This window comes from Grampus griseus, assembly GCF_964374135.1.
Source record: "Grampus griseus genome assembly, chromosome: 7".
Classification (NCBI taxonomy): Eukaryota; Metazoa; Chordata; class Mammalia; order Artiodactyla; family Delphinidae; genus Grampus; species Grampus griseus.
In genome coordinates this window covers 93,224,223-93,240,941 of record NC_139001.1, presented here as the reverse complement: position 1 = coordinate 93,240,941, position 16,719 = coordinate 93,224,223, and the positions used below count along the sequence as shown (strand labels likewise).

At 37.8% G+C, this 16,719-nt stretch overlaps 1 protein-coding gene across 2 annotated transcripts in view; it reads left to right on the top strand.

Annotated features, from left to right (window-relative positions):
- The window catches only part of UBXN4 (UBX domain protein 4), a 31,050-nt gene extending 14,477 nt beyond the window's left edge, over positions 1 to 16,573 (top strand). Inside the window, exons 6-13 of one of the 2 annotated variants that reach the window (XM_082657765.1) lie at positions 608 to 701; positions 3,791 to 3,845; positions 4,606 to 4,770; positions 5,807 to 5,934; positions 10,138 to 10,237; positions 12,448 to 12,579; positions 14,031 to 14,233; positions 15,924 to 16,573. In XM_082657765.1, coding sequence (XP_082513891.1) covers positions 608 to 701; positions 3,791 to 3,845; positions 4,606 to 4,770; positions 5,807 to 5,934; positions 10,138 to 10,237; positions 12,448 to 12,579; positions 14,031 to 14,233; positions 15,924 to 16,062 — 1,016 coding nt within the window. In that variant the 3' untranslated portion in view covers positions 16,063 to 16,573. Of the gene's footprint in view, positions 1 to 607; positions 702 to 3,790; positions 3,846 to 4,605; positions 4,771 to 5,806; positions 5,935 to 10,134; positions 10,238 to 12,447; positions 12,580 to 14,030; positions 14,234 to 15,923 lie in introns of both variants that reach the window. The other variant, XM_082657764.1, reaches the window with a different exon arrangement.
- The last annotated feature ends 146 nt before the right edge of the window (positions 16,574 to 16,719 follow it).

The following is a 16,719-nucleotide window of genomic DNA, read 5'->3' as shown; positions in this document are numbered from 1 at the left end:
TATCAAACCCGTGCCGCCTGCAGTGGAAGTGCAGGGTCCTAACCACTGGACAGCCGGGGAAGTCCCTAGAGCTTCACTATTGGATACCATAACCGCAGCCACAAATTAAATTAAATTAAATTAAATTAAAATTAAATACAATTAAAAATTTAGTCTCTCACCTGCACTGGCCTTATTACTAGTGCTGAGTAGCCACTTGTCCCTGACTAGTGGCTATCCTATGGGATACCAAAGATATTGCACCATGCTTCTTTAGAGTAGAGCCTACCCCTGGCCAGGCATGCTTAATCTACTTTTGTTGTATCTGTCACTGCCAGATTAATATTTCATGTTTTAGCTCAGTGGCTTTCAGCTGGGTAGCTGCCTTATTTCCCATTTATATACTTTTGTATCCAGATCCAGTCATAAGAATTATCACTAGTAATAGCTCATTTCTTATCTCCTACTCCATTCTTAGGGAAAAAATGTATTGTTTAAGAAACAAGATTGTTAACAGACGTTGTAACCCAAAAGATATATACCTTTTTAAAAATTGGCATTGAATGCAATATTCTTCTTATTTCTTTTCTTTCTTTCTTTCTTTTTTTTTTTTTTTTTAATAATTAAGGAGGAGAAATTTCAGGCCAGGCCACTGTGTCTCAAGAGCCTGGTGGATGTTCAAATCAGAGACCTACAGAGGAGCTCACCATCAGAGTGGAAAGGTTTGGTTTTGTTTTTGGAAATAGTATTTTGTTAGAAAGACAGTGGTTTTCAGTTATTTCATTGATTTGAATAAGAGCTAAAATTACACAAATGAAATTTCAGAATTCTAGGTTGAAGTTTTTTTATTACCTGACCAACTTATTTGTATCCATAAAAACTACATTCTAGAAGTAAAAACTTCTGTATCTCTGAAGTCGTCAGTCAGCTTCAGGTCTGATAATTTTAAGAATCCCTTTTTCACTAGTATTTTGGTACATGTGTTTCCATCTGTTACTTCTGCTTTTATCTCTCTGTGTCATAGGATAAGTTCCAGATGGGCAAGAACTTCAGCTAATTTTATGACTATGTACTGAGCCTGGGTTCTGCATAAGTGGGTGTCTATTAAGTGTCATGTGTTATTAGTTGGTCTCATAATCAAATTTCTGACTTCTTGTGGTTTCTAGTTTAGTATTTTTAATTTTGTAGTGATTATCAAATCATAGTCTTATACTATGATTCTTAAAAGATAACTGAGTTAATGGTGAATGGATAAGCAGGAATATTTTAAAATCTTGACTTAAAAATCATTCAGTGTAATGTGGAAGTTAAGAAAAATTACTTAGACTTGATATTTTCTTGTTCACATAGATGTTATGGGGAACCAGAGTTCAAAATGATTGCTGACATTGGGTATTTGGGTTAGCTTATGATTCAGTAAAAATGTGCTTCATTTTAGCAAAACCTAGATTCTGATTGTTCTTTATGGGAGTTGGGGCAGGGCCAGAATCTGGAGGTGCAAAGCAAGGTAGATCTCTCACAGCAATGAGAAATGGTGTGTGTCTGGAAGAAAAGCAGTAGGGAACCAGAGTCCCAGGGGCTCATCCTCTTCTGTTTCTTTCTGCTTTGCTAACACCAAGCCCACCACTGTGCACCCTTACTTGCATCACCCTGGGATCCTGGGGTGAAGTGAAAATGAAAAATCAGGAAAAGATTTCGAGAGTTGTGGCGGGGGGGGATGTGAAGAAACATGGCAGGTAGCCCTTTATTGTGGGGTGAGATCAAGTGCTATTTAATTCCTGTGGGAAAGGGGAGTTTCTGTTATTACTTAATAGTCCTTTTTTTTTTTGGCCACGCTGCATGGCTTGTGGGATCTTAGTTCCCCAACTAGGGATCGAACCCGGGCCCTTGGCAATGAGAGCTCAGAGTCCTAACCACTGGACAGCCAGGGAATTCCCCCCAATAGTTTCCATTCTTACGTAAAGGGGTGTCTGCTTGTGTCTGCCTGACGGTTCTGTAAATAGAATATAATATGACATTTTTAATTAAAAAATATGTACACATATTGGTGTATATGTGTTATATAGTATAATGAGTCCAAAAAAGTTATGTTAAGATATGCACCAAAGTGTTTATACTGGTATCTATGAAATTGGAATTCGAGATTTTTTTTCTTTGCTTTGTTCTGGGGTTGCCAAGTTTTCTTCATTGAGCATTATTACTTTTATAGTTAGCCTGTCAGGACAGAGTGGGTCTACAGCTGTTTGAGATTTCTTAAATTGAAAAAAACTATAAAGCACTCTTAGAAGATACATATACACAAAATTTGTTAAGCTTTTGAAAAGGGATACTAATGTTGAGATTAGATAAAATGTTGACAAGCTCTTAATAACAAAACAGTTTTCATTGGGAAGTAACTATTAGCTGCTTAGACAGCATTTCAAAAATCCGGGTCATATGATCATATAATTAAAATTGTGTAAGCACTTCAAATTGTTGCTTGTTACTGTATAGCTATATTGACTGTGTATTGACTGTACCACAATTTATTTATCCATTCTACTGTTGAATTATTTTCAGTTTGGGTCAGTTAAGAAAGAATTGCTATGAACATTCTTTTATTACATGTCTTGGTGAACATATTTTTTGGGTGTATTTTCAGGAGTCTGAATTTCTGGGTCATAGATACTGGCTGAACAGTTTTCCAGAGTGGTTATACCAATTCATAACTTCCGTCAGCAGTAAGATATTTCATGGGTCCTTTTTTTAACCCTAATGTGTTACAATTAATTTCTCTTACAATTTTTTTTTGATGCACAGATTGCTTCACATTTGGTTAGTGGAACCTCTTCATCCTGGGCCTTATGTCCTTTTGACATCCTTTTTGTAAAAAAGAAATCTGTAGACATTTTGCTAAATTTTTCCTCTGGTGTTGCTGTGTTCTAGCGCATCATTCATTTTTCTCACTGTGTGCACCTAAACTTCATCATCTCTTTGGGGTTCTAAACCATCGTTCTTTGAGCATCCCTTGATTTCTGGCACAAGTTGTTCAACTGAGTTTTAACAAATGCATATACCTGTGTAACCTAAATCCCTCTGAGAGAAAGTGCCATTAGTTTTTTAAAATTGAGATATAATTCACATACCATAAAATTCAAAGTATGCAATTCAGTGGGTTTTTATATATTCACAAGGTTGTGCAGCCATTACCACTGTCTGCTTTCAGAATCATTAGTTTTTAATTGCTGAGTTTCTCACAGTTCAGAATCAATTTCGGAATTACTGGTTTGTATAAATGTTAGCCTTCAGCTTTTTGCTTTTATTTTTTTAACAGTTTTGTGCCATAATACTGTTTACGTCTTTGTAAGAAGTAAAGCATTTATAAGTCATTGATTTATACATACGTATTTGAAGATGCATATTTTCAAATAAATATTCAGGGAATTCCCTGGCAGTCCAGTGGTTGGGACTCTGAGCTCTCACTGCCAAGGCCCCAGGTTCAATCCCTGGTCGGGGAACTAAGATCCCACAAGCCACATGGCACAGCCAAAACAAAAAAAATCAAGATCTGATAAATTGGGAGGAATGGGAACTAATGTTAAGTAGGAGGTAAGGCACTTAGAGCTGGAGTGAGGCTTCTGATGGTCCCACTGACTCCTCATGGATTTCCCTAGGGGCAGGGACCAGGTAGGTAAGTTGTTGCTTTGCCTTCAGGAGGTTTTTTGTCTGTCTCCACATTTCCCCAGTTTTTAGCTAAAGAAATCTTCTAAATGTAATTTATATTAATATGATGTATCTCAGTTAATGTATTTTTTAAACTTTTAAAATACAGACTAACCAAAAAACTTGAAGAAAGGAGAGAAGAGAAAAGGAAAGAGGAAGAACAGGTAAAGTGCATGTGCCTGGCATTGTTTTCCTCTTCCCTTAAGTGAGGGAGCATTTGATTCCCTATTCAGTTTGGCAAACCTGGAATGGCTTCCTGGTTATATAGTTCAGTGTTGCAGCACAGTGAGGGGAATTATCTGTCTTCTGTAGTAAGGTCATAGTGTACACTTTTTTGTGTTCATTTTATAAATTGCTAGGAATAGGTTGGACCATCTTTTCTTCCTCTGCAATAAATCCTTTATGCTAAGAATAAAGGGACTTGAACTAAAATTGGTTTGATGCAGTTCAGAGTTTTAGTTCCTTTTTGTGAAAAAGAAATGCGTAGATATTTTGCTGAATTTTTCCTTTGGTGTTGCTGCATTCTAGTGCACCATTCGTTTTTCTCACCTCGTGCACCTGAACTCCGTCATCTCTTTGGGGCTCTAATATACGAAGGTTATCAGGTCTTCAAGCTAAATAAATGACTACCATGTCCTTAGAGGGCACCTCAGAAACCAAAGACCTGTAATGTTTTTTTTTTTCAAATGACACTGACCACATCATAATCTTAACAGAACCACTGGCAAAGACTTATAAATTGATAGACATTTGACCATTAACCCATGCTGTTAATATATTCTACTAGACCCCTAGATTTTGTGAAGTTGTTCTGTTCCTTTAGCTGTACCCTACAACTGGCTTTCCCTGCATACAAAATAATATTAAGGGAAGATTATTAAATTTTGTTTTTGACTCATAAAACTTACTTTTTCTTTAATTCAGAGAGAGATTAAGAAGGAAATTGAGAGGAGGAAAACTGGAAAAGAAATGTTGGATTATAAAAGAAAGCAAGAAGAAGAATTAACAAAAAGAATGTTAGAGGAAAGAAACAGAGAAAAGGCAGAAGATAGGGCAGCTCGAGAGCGTATAAAACAGCAGATTGCACTGGTGAGTATTAAGTTTATTTTTAATGCTTGACTCTAGAACATTAGTGAAATTGTTTTTTCATGCACAATGGTTTTGGCTTACTACCAGACAGGGCACACGAAAATAGTAGATTTTAGGGACTCAGAGCATACCAATTCTGTTTTCTTTTCCTAGAAATTGTGTATTGAATTAAAATACAGTTAAGATTAAACTTGAGATGATTTTTTGTAAGTAGTTTTTCTCAGTGTTATATTATGAATTTTATCAGTAGTGAAAAGGTAGTTTTCAAAGATTCCCCAGGAAAGAAGCTAAGAATTTGCAACGTCACAGGCTCCACTAGTCATAAGCATCTTTTTTAGGACATTCAAAGGATTTAGACACATCAAGCTTTAGGATAGTTTTGCAATAATTGCTTTTATTTATTTATTTTTTAAAAATTAATTTATTTTTGGCTGCATTGGGTCTTTGTTGCTGTGCGCAGGCTTTCTCTAGTTGTGGAGAGTGGGAGTTACTCTTTGTTGCAGCGTGCATGCTTCTCATTGCAGCGACTTCTCTTGTTGTGCAGCACAGGCTCTAGGCGCACAGGCTTTAGTAGTTGTGTGCACGGGCTCAGTTGCTCCGTGGCATGTGGGATCTTCCCGGACCGGGGATCGAACCCATGTCCCCTGAATTGGCAGGCGGATTCTTAACCACTGCGCCACCAGGGAAGTCCCAACAATTGCTTTTAGAATTAAGCAGTTGTAATACATATTACACCCTACTTAATATTGTTCGTTTATTTATTCATTCAGTAAATATTTATTGATTATCTGTTATTTGCCAGACCTTGTTCCAGACTTTAGAGAGAGAATAGTGACCAAAATCAAGTCCTTGTTTGTTTACTAATAACTCTGGTCCCTGAAAGTTGATAAAACTAAAAAATACCAGAATCAGAGTGATGAAGTTCATGTATGGCCTTAAGGAATTTCATGCATATTTATGTTCCTTATGTTTGGAAATGTGTAACTAGATCTTTCTGGCAGTGAAATATAATTAGTATCTAACAACTGTTTTAAAGGACCGTGCAGAGAGAGCTGCTCGTTTTGCAAAGACAAAGGAAGAAGTAGAAGCTGCTAAAGCTGCTGCCCTGCTAGCCAAACAGGCAGAAATGGAAGTCAAGAGAGACTCTTCCACAAGAGAAAGAAGGTACTTTATTTCCTGCTAAAATGTATGTGTGTACATGGCAGCTGAGGAGAAAAGCAGTTGTGGGCTGCTTTTTAACACTGATGTGTTCTGTGGATTAATAAATCGTTCTGCAAGAACATATTGAGCAGTTTGGCAGCTGCCAGTGCTATTTGTCATTGAATGTGAATGTACAACGTAATGGTACTAAATACATGATGTTTAAAAGAAGGCTGAAGAAATCTCTTTTCAAAAGACAGAAAGCACATACATCAAAATGATTATAGTGATTATCTCATGTGTACTGGAATTCTTCACTTGTTAGAGTATCAAGTCAAACAGGATTAAGCAAAAGAGGGAATCTGTTGGCTCTGCAGCTGGGAGTTACAGTGATAGAATTGGTTAGGCATCACCAGATCCAGAGATCTGAAGGATATTATTAGGATTTTTTCTCTCTCCTTTTAATCTCTTGGTTTCTGTCTTCGCTTTATTCTCAGAGAAACTCTTTAGATAGTGTCAGGAGAGCCTAGGGCCTCCTGGCACCTTCCAGGATCTTGAGCTTCTGATCCTAGAGAGGAAAGACTAATCCTTTTTCTCATTCACTGAGAATTCTGATTGGCCCTGCTTGGGTCATGTGGCCATCTTAATACCAATCACTATGTCCACTTGTATAGGCCAGCTGGTTGGGGTAGTAGACATGCCCACCCCTGTGCTGAAGGAGATAAGGAAATATTACTGATAATCATACCCGAATGAATGAATGAATTGGAGGGATAAGGCAGTTCCCCAAACAAAAATGTGTTGCAAAGACAAAAATTCAGATTTCCAGTACATACTGCTAGTAGGATTACGGTTAATGTTTGTTTTGTTCTTTGTACTTTTCTGTATTTTCTATATTAGAAGATTAACAAGTGGGATTTCCCTGGTGGCGCAGTGGTTAAGAATCCGCCTGCCAATACAGGGGACATGGGTTCGAGCCCTGGTCTGGGAAGATCCCACATGCTGCGGAGCAGCTAAGCCTGTGTGCCACAACTACTGAGCCTGTGCTCTAGAGCCTGCAAGCCACAACTACTGAGCCCGCGCACCACAACTACTGAAGCCTGTGCACCTAGAGCCCATGCTCTGTAACAAGAGAAGCCAGTGCAATGAGAAGCACGCGAACTGCAATGAAGAGTAGCCCCCACTCACTGCAACTAGAGAAAGCCCGTGCGCAGCAATGAAGACCCAGTGTAGCCAAAAATAAATAAATAAAATAAATAAAAACTATTTTCCGAAAGTCATAAAATACTTAAGAATATATTTAACAGAAGTGTAAAATTTGTACACTGAAAACTAGAAAACATTATCGAAATAATTAAAGAACACCTAACTAAATACATGGAAAGATATTTTGTTTTCATAGATCAGAAGTCTATATTGTTAAGATGGCAGTAATCCTCAAGCTGGTTTACAGATGCAACATAATCCCTATCAAAATTCTAGCTGTTTTTTTTTTGCCAAAATTTATGCAGGAATCTGATTCTAAAATTTATATGGAAATGCAAGGGACCCAGAATAGTCAAAACAATCTGGAAAAAGAACAAAGTTGGAGGACTCAAACTTTCTGATTTTAAAACTTAACTATGAAACTACGGTAACCAAGACAGGGTGGTATTGGCATAAGGATGGACAGATGGGTTGATGTATAGGCATACCTCGTTTATTGCGCTAATGCTTTATTGCAGTTTTTTACAGATTGAAGTTTTGTGGCAACTCTGTTGTCAGTTGATAGTTAGCATTTTTAGCAATAAAATATTTTTTAATTAAGGCATGTACATGGTTTTTCTAGACATATGCTACTGCACACTTATTAGACTGGAGTATAGTATAAACATAACTTACATGCACTGGGAAACCAAAAATTTCATGTGACTCGCTTTACTGTGATAATTGTGGTGGTGTGGAACCAAACCCACAATATCTCTGAGGTATGCCTGTAGTAGGAATTGAGTCTCTAGAAATAAACCTATGCGTTTATGATCAACTGATTTTTGAAAAGTTTACTGAGACTATTCAATGGGGGAGAAAATGGTGTCTTCAACAGATGCTGCTTGGACAAGTGGATATCCATGTGCAAAATAATAAATTTGGACCATTATCTCACACCATATGGATCATCTACCTAAGTGTGAAAGCTAGAAGTATAAACTCTTGGGAGGAAAAGAAATGAGGAAATCTTGTGATCTTGGAATAGGCAGTGGATTCTTAGACATGACACCAAAAGCACAAGTGACAAAAGAAAGCAACAGATAAGTTGGACTTCATCGAAATTAAAAACTTTTATGCTTCAAAGGATATCATATATCATCAGGATAGTGAAAAGACAACCCACAAAATTGGAGGGACTTCCCTGGCGGTCCAGTGGTTAAGACTCCGCGCTTCCACTGCAGGGGGCATGGGTTTGATCCCTGGTCAGGGAACTAAGATCCTGCATGCCACACAGTGCGGCCAAAAAAAAAAAATTGGAGAAAATATTTGCAAACCATATATCTGATAACGGACTTGTAACTGGAATATAAAAAGTCAACAACAAGGAAGCAAACAAGCCAATTTAAATATGGGGAAAGAATTTGAATAGATATTTTTTCAGAGAAGATATACAAGTGATTAATGAGCACATGAAAAGATGCTCCACATTATTAGTCATTAGGAAAATCAAATCAAAACCACACCTTCTAGGAAGGCTAAATTTAAAGTGACCACCAGGACTTCCCTGGCGGTTCAGTGATTGGGATTCCATGCTCCCAATGTAGGGGGCACAGGTTCGATCCCTGGTCAGGGAACTAAGACCCTGAATGCCTCATGGCCGAAAAAAAATAAGTAAGTAAGTAAGTAATGTAAGTAAGTAACCGCCAGGTCTTGGCAAGGATGTGGAGAATTTGGAACCTTCCTACATTGCTGATGGGGTTATAAAATGGTACAACCACTTTGGAAAAACAACTTGGCAGTTCCTCAAAATGCTAAGCAATTCTACTCTTAAGTATATATCCAAGAGAGTTGAAAACAATGTCCACACAGAAACCTGTACATGAATATTCATAGCAGTGTTCTTCATAATAGCCAAAATGTGCTAATAACCAAAATGTCCATCAACTGAAGAGGGGATAAACAAAATATAGTATATAGCATACGATGGAATATTTTTCAGCAATAAAAAGGAAGGAAGTACTGACCCTTGCTACAACTTGGATGAACCTGGAACATATAATGCTACATGAAAAAAGCCAGTTACCAACAAGTCACACATCTTATGATTCCGTTATAGGAAGTGCCAGAAACAGACAAATTCACAAAGACAGAAAGTAGATGAGTGGCTGCCAGGAAAAGGGAGAGGGAGGGATGGGGACTGACTGCTAAAGCGCTTGGTTTCTTTTTGGGGTGATGAGAATGTTCTGGAATTAGATAGTAGTGATGGTTGCACAGCTCTGACTGTATTAAAAACCACTGAATTGTACATTTTAAAGGTGAATTTTATCTCAAAACTGTTGTTAAAAATAATAAATGAGATTTGACTGTGAAAAAAGCCAATTTTCTTTTTATTTTCTCTAATTGGAGAAATATTTGACATACATTTCTCTGTAAGTTTAAGGAATACAGCCTGATGGTTTGATTTACATATATTTTGAAATGATTACCACGGCGCGTTCAGCTAACATCCATCTTCTCATACACATTTGGCCCTTGGACAGTGCGGGGTTGCAGTTGGCGTGCCACCCCCGCGTAGTCAAAATTCCATGTATGACTCCGTGTCCACGGTTCTGCATCCATGGATTCAGTCAGCCGTGGATAGTGCAGTGCTGTAGTATGTGTTTATTGCAAAAAATCCACCTCTACGTGGACCCGTGCAGCTCAGACCCCTGTTGTTCATGGGCTAAATAGAGATACAGTTAAAAAACCTCTTTTCTTACGATGAAAATTCTTAGGATTTACTCTCAACAGCTTTCCTATATATCATAACAGCAGTGTTAGCTATAGTCGTCTTGTACGTTACATCCCTAGTACTTATTTACCTTAAATTAGAATTTTATACCTTTTGACCACCTTCCTCCAATCCTCCCTCCCCAACTCTCCGTAAAAACCTGTTTTCATTACACATTACCACTTCCATTTTCTCTTAGTTTTAATGATGTCGTTTGAGAATGTGTATAAGTAAAGATGCTGACTTAAATTTTCATTTTCTCATAGCAGTGTTGCGAGAATTCAATTCCGTCTTCCTGATGGTTCTTCCTTTACAAATCAGTTCCCTTCTGATGCTCCTCTAGAAGAAGCAAGGCAGTTTGCTGCACAGGTAAATTTATGTCTTGAGTTGTAATGAAGGTAGGTGAATGGGTTATTAGAATGTAGGAGGGGAAGTTTTCCAGGCAGGATTTGAAGAGTATGAATAAGTTATGACTTATCCCCAGGAGCGAGGCACAAGATGCCTCTGGGATGTTGTGGAGCTTCCGTCATGTATGAGTGCCATATGGGAACAGCATATCTGCTTGTTCTGTAAAAAGATGAATTTGCTGCTATTGTAAAATAGACTCTGGAAACTTTTCTCAGTGCTTAGTACATTCAGTTGGAGGAATGAAAAGCGAGTGATTTTCCAGAAGTCTAATCTGAAGGAGTTGTCCTCTGTAAAAGATGCATTTTTTCTTAGTCCTCTCTCTGAATTTTCTGCAAGTTGCTTAGAATGCTTTAGGGCTGGCAGTTTTCCCACCATCTGCCAGTTGATCAAACCTAAAGATCAATAATCTTTATTTGGCAACAAGTATCTTCTTCAGGAATTTACTTCCAGAACATGGCCTTGTTCAAGATCTGAATGGTGGTGAAACTGACATCTTAGAAGAGAAGATATGAGTACTTTCCAGTTAGTTTTTATTCTCTGATTGATTACTTTTTCAAAATGAGGCATCAGATGTCCTTTAGGATCTAGGCTTATTACACGCACTGGTATTTGTTTTACATATCACTTCAAGATTAAAATTAGGATTCAGACTTTTCTGCTAGACCTCTTCTGCATTTAGTCTGCCATCTCACTTATAGGTCCCAAGAAAAGGATGCCTAAAAAGTTATATGCCTTCTTCCACTGGTGAGCTTGGCTGGACAGTATAAAAAGTTATTTTAATAACCCCTTTCCCCAAGCTTTATAGTAGAATCAACTCCAGATAGCCTCTTTCATCCTTCTTTTGTCTTGGAGCCCCACTTAGGGCCTCCCCAAATGGGGTGCTTCTGCCACAGGTAAGTGAAGAGGGAATCACATGTGTAAAAAAGAAAGATCTTTAATTGCATCAGTCCTATTAGAACTTCATCTCAGTACAGTGACCTAATTTTGTGACCTTATGTTGAGTGAGAACAGTGAGAGAGGTAGTATGACCTAGAGTAAAAAATTACAAAAAAACAGGGCTTCCCTGGTGGCGCAGTGGTTGAGAGTCTGCCTGCCAATGCAGGGGACACGGGTTCGAGCCCTGGTCTGGGAATATCCCACATGCCGCAGAGCAACTAGGCCTGTGAGCCACAACTGCTGAGCCTGCGCATCTGGAGCCTATGCTCCGCAACAAGAGAGGCCGTGATAGTGAGAGGCCCACGCACTGTGATGAAGAGTGGACCCCGCTCGCCGCAACTAGAGAAAGCCCTCGCACAGAAACGAAGACACAACACAGCCATAAATAAATAAATAAAAATTTAAAAAAATTACAAAAAACAGAAATTAGACTCTTCCTTTGGAAGATTTTATAAGTATAGGTGATTTAACATTGTGAAAGTGACTGTGATGCTTGCCCACTGTAAATTCCTGGACCTGGGATTATGTGTGTGATATGGGTTGATTATGGACCATTTACTGAGACAAGGAGGAGGCAAAAACTCCTGTCGTATGTATAATATGAGGGAAATTCTGGTCTATTCCAGATTTTTAATACAAAATACCTACAATCCAAATGGGTATTTGTGAGATATTAATGTAAGTTTGCCAAAGGACAGTGAAAACTCTAATTGCAAACTGCAGTCATACTTAAGATATCTAATTGTTCATTTTTATTCAGTATATTTATATAGTCTTGGGAAACATATTCTTGCTATTTCGTGGTCTTTTTTTTTTTTTTTTTTGCAGTACACGGGCTTCTCACTGTTGTGGCCTCTCCCGTTGCGGAGCACAGGCTCCGGACGCGCAGGCTCAGTGGCCATGGCTCACGGGCCCAGCCACTCCGCGGCATGTGGGATCTTCCCGGACCGGGGCACGAACCCACGTCCCCTGCATCGGCAGGCGGACTCTCAACCACTGTGCCACCAGGGAAACACTCATGGTCATTTTTGAGTTTTAAAAGCTTTTAGGTACTCTTTGGATTTGATAGCCTTCAGCTATTTTTTGAAGCACAAAGTTTTTATAAATGTTTTTTGATTTTACATTTAAGTGAACTTTTAAAATTAAAGCAGTCATTTTGGATGCATATGCGTTTGTAATATCTTACTTTAAAAAGGTTCCACTGTAAGGTTTTAAAACTTATTGTTATGTTACAGACTGTTGGCAACACTTACGGTAATTTTTCATTAGCAACAATGTTTCCCAGGAGGGAATTTACCAAAGAAGATTATAAAAAGAAATTACTGGATTTGGAACTTGCCCCAAGTGCTTCAGTGGTACTGTTGCCAGTATGTATATGCATATATATTTTTTCTATTCTTATAGTCCTGTTTGTTCTGCTCTTGATCTTTTCTTATAATTAGAGGAAGGGAAGGTGAAAAGTGTACTGTGGGTAATTAAAGTCCAAATTATCAAAAAATGTTAGATCAGTTTATTGTTCCATTATCCTGGGCTTTATATTTGTATTGCTAGTGAGACACAATATAAATTTTCAGCTTTTTCCCTCACCTATTTTCATGTACAAAAAACGACCAGTAGGAGAGGAAAAGAAATGTAGAATATCTGCCTAATCTACTGACTTGGTGTCATTTATTTATGTATGAGTATATGAGTACTGTTTACCAATTTTTAAAAAAACATTTTAATCTAAAAATAACATTCATTTTTAAACATATTAATCCCATCTGATCCTAACAATATTTTAATCTCTGATTAAAAAAAAGGCTCAGAACCTTAAATAATTTTGCCAAGGTGCCACCTTAAGTGCCAGAGCTGGGATGAGAGCTTGGTTCTTCCATATCTTGGTTAGTATATAGTAGTGCCCCCAAACCTGCAGTTTCTCCTTCCGTGCTTTCAGTTACTCGTGGCCAACCGCACTTTGAAAACATTACATGGAAAATTCCAGAAATAAACAATTCATAAGCTTTAAATTGCGGGCCGTCGTGAGTAGTGTGATGAAATGGTGTGTTGTCCCATCTGGAACATGAATCATCCCTTTGTTCAGCGTATCCATGCTCTGTATGTTACCTGCTCATTAGTCGCTTTCTGGCCCTCTTGGTTATTGGATAGACTGTCGAAATATTGCGGTGCTTGTGTTCAAGGAACCCTAATTTTATTTAATAATGGCTCCAAAGCTCAAGACTGATGATGCTGGCAATTTTGCTAGTCCCTTATTGTGCCTAATTTATAAATTAAACTTTATCACAGGTATGTATGTATAGGGAAAAACATAGTATCTTTAGTGTTTGGTACTATCCATGGTTTCAGGCATCCACTGGGGGTCTTGGAAAGTATCCCCTGCAGGTAAGCAGGGGGACTACTGTAGCTTACCCAGATCTGAGCTTTAGCCCCACACCTAAAACAGTCCTCCAGTAATCAGGATTAGTTGTATTCATTGAGATCTGAAACCTTTCCCTTTTTAAAAATCATTAAGAAAGACTTTTAAAATCAAACTTGTTAATTTCATTACAAAAGTTTAGTTCTCTTCAAAATAATTGGTTCATTTCACTGAGAAACTACTTTCCAGTTTCTGTGTTGTAATTACTCCTTTAAAGAAAAAGAGCTCCAGGAGTTCCTAGAAGTTTACACACTTGAAAAACAGCAAAAGATGGCAATTTTACCTTCTTGCAGTAAACTAAAATCCACAGGACTTTTCCAGGTAAAAAAGTTTATCTGGAACCTTGAGTGTGATGTGGTTGGGCCGATGTTGTCTTTATCTAGGTTCTTTCTTAATTTTTAGGCAGGAAGACCAACTACATCCATGGTACATTCTTCCAGTGGCGACTTTTGGACATTCTTGGGGACAGTACTTTACCCATTCCTTGCCATCTGGAGATTGATTAGCAACTTCTTATTCAGTAATCCTCCTCCTGCACAGACCTCGGTGAGAGCAGCGTCATTGGAATCCTCAAACCTTGCATCGTCTGGCAACTCAGAAAAAAGGTATTTGTTTGTATTTTCCCCATTTGCAAAATATGTTAGTAATGCCCAATGCCTTATTCAAAATGAAAAATTTTGTTATGGATACTTTGCCTTTTCTCTGTATAAGGGGGAAAACCCAACATGTTCTGGGAAGCTCAATACCTGAGTTCTCTCAGCCATCTTTCTAAAACCTATTCCATGGAAAGCAACTTTCACTGCTACTGATTTTATTATTTCATTTATTGAATTCTCTTTATCCCATAACAAAAGGCATATTTTTTTCAGGTCTAAACAGTAATATCTTTTCTTGTTACCCATGTTTTGTCTGACAAGATACTTCATTAATTTCTTACAGTCATCTTGTATGATTACTTTAGAGGGATCATTGTGCTGTAGATAATTTAACTGCCTCCTCTGGGTCATTCAGAGAAGGACCAAACTGGATGTTCACTTGAAAATGAAGTAACTCTTCAGAGAGTTATTTTGGACTAGTTCCTTAACCAAGAGGCCTTACTTTTGTTGGAGATGGCCAAGGTTTGAATGGTAATACTGATAGACAACACTAATGATCTTAGCTCATACCTCTGTTAAAATTCTACATATTTGAAAGAGGTTTACAGGAATTATTTTCTTAGAATTCGAGATTATACCCCCTTCTAATAATTAATAGCACAGTTTATTACAATATATACCTAGTATTGTTCAATACTTTATTGGGCCATTAATAGCAAATCCTCACACCAATCATATGTGGTAAGTAATGAAAATCCTTGCCTTTGTCTGCTGTAAGGAGATCCCTCATCTTGTGTGCTGTTGACTCTCTAGATGACAATTTGTGTTAACATTGTGACTGGGCTGATGCAGCCTTTATTTCTTTCTTAACTATTAAGCAGGAAGACAAGTACATTACTCAAGTGGGGACAGAGAAATTGTTCTCTATCTAGTTTTAGAACAGCATTCAAACTAGGTCTTGTTAGGTCTGAATTTCAGAGCTCTTACTGAGCAATGAATGGAAGCATTTCATCCTGAATTACTGTCATATAGAAGAGCTTGCTGTGTGGGTTTCAAAAATTTATTTCAGGTAAGGGAAAAGGTCTTGGGTTGGGGCAAAGGATGGGATGAATGTATATCCGAGCAGGTGAAGCTTCGTGTTCCACCACTGGTTTTTGTTTTTCTCTCTCTCTTCCCCTCCAGTGTTGGAGAATGTATTAGTGTAAATTTCACCTGTTTCCTTTCCATTTTCAGATGAAGAACTGTTTGTTCTAAATTGTCCATGCAGAAATAAATCACTCTTAAAAGATTCTGACAGGATTGAAAATTGCTAACTGACCATTTCTGTATATTAAGCTATGATTGGAGTTTGGGATAGCCTCTAGGGTGTTGTGTAAGTTATAAATAAATATTTTAGTAGATACATCAGCTTGCATAAATAATAAAGGAAAGATTTAGTTGGCAAGTGGTCCCAGTCTTCTAAAACTTAGTGAGTCACCAAGAAATACATGGACAACATGATGTGACTAGTTTGGCTTAGAGAACAGATGAAGTTACACCACCAAAAATGTATAAAGTCTAGTACTGCATTAGTAGATATAATGATCTCTGTGGACTTTTCTTAAACTATACTAATGGCAGTTTAAAAGAAATGGCTTTGTGTTACTGCTGTTTTCATTTTATATCATCTTCTTCTTTCCTCCCTCTTTTGTTATTTCAGGGAACCAGTCAGAAAAAGAGTGCTGGAGAAACGGGGGGAAGACTTTAAAAAGGAGGGCAAGATATACAGATTGAGGACTCAAGACGATGGTGAAGATGAAAACAACACTTGGAACGGAAATTCTACTCAACAGATGTAGTGTGACAAGTACAATATGTGCAGTAATCATTGTTTCTCTTACGATTTAATTCAACTAAAATTCTGCTGGAGAAGTGGGACTGCTTTATGTTTTCCAACTCATCTACAAAATGTCTCTTTATTCCTGCTTAGTGGGTTAAAGTTGTTTAACCTCAGACAAGTCAAGAGATAAAATAACTGGCTGCTAGGTCCTTGTATATGGTAACCAACTGCTAGAAGCCTAAAATAACAAAAGGTCTGCGACAGCCTCCCTTTATCAGCTTTCTTGTTTAGTATTTCATATGCCCATTAGCCCTGTGCTCTCAGATGATATGTTTTGTTTAGGGCTGTTTTGCTCCAGAACTCCTCAGCCCACACAAAGTAACTGAATAATTTGATTTTGAGTCAGAGCGTTTTAACTAGCCAATCAGATGATAATTTGGGTTTAACTTTTCTCTTCTTGCTCATCAGCTGCAAGCAAAATCTTGTAGTTTTTAATCTTAAACACTGAATAAAAAAATCTTTTCCAAAAATCAGAATGATCTTATCTTTCCTTTAAGTTTTGTTATCCTAGCATCTTTTTGTTGCACAGGGCTGTGTGGAGGTCATGTGTCTCTGATACCCCCCTACCCCACTGTACTGCCCTGGAACTATCCCAGGAAAGGAGGTGACCACCTTA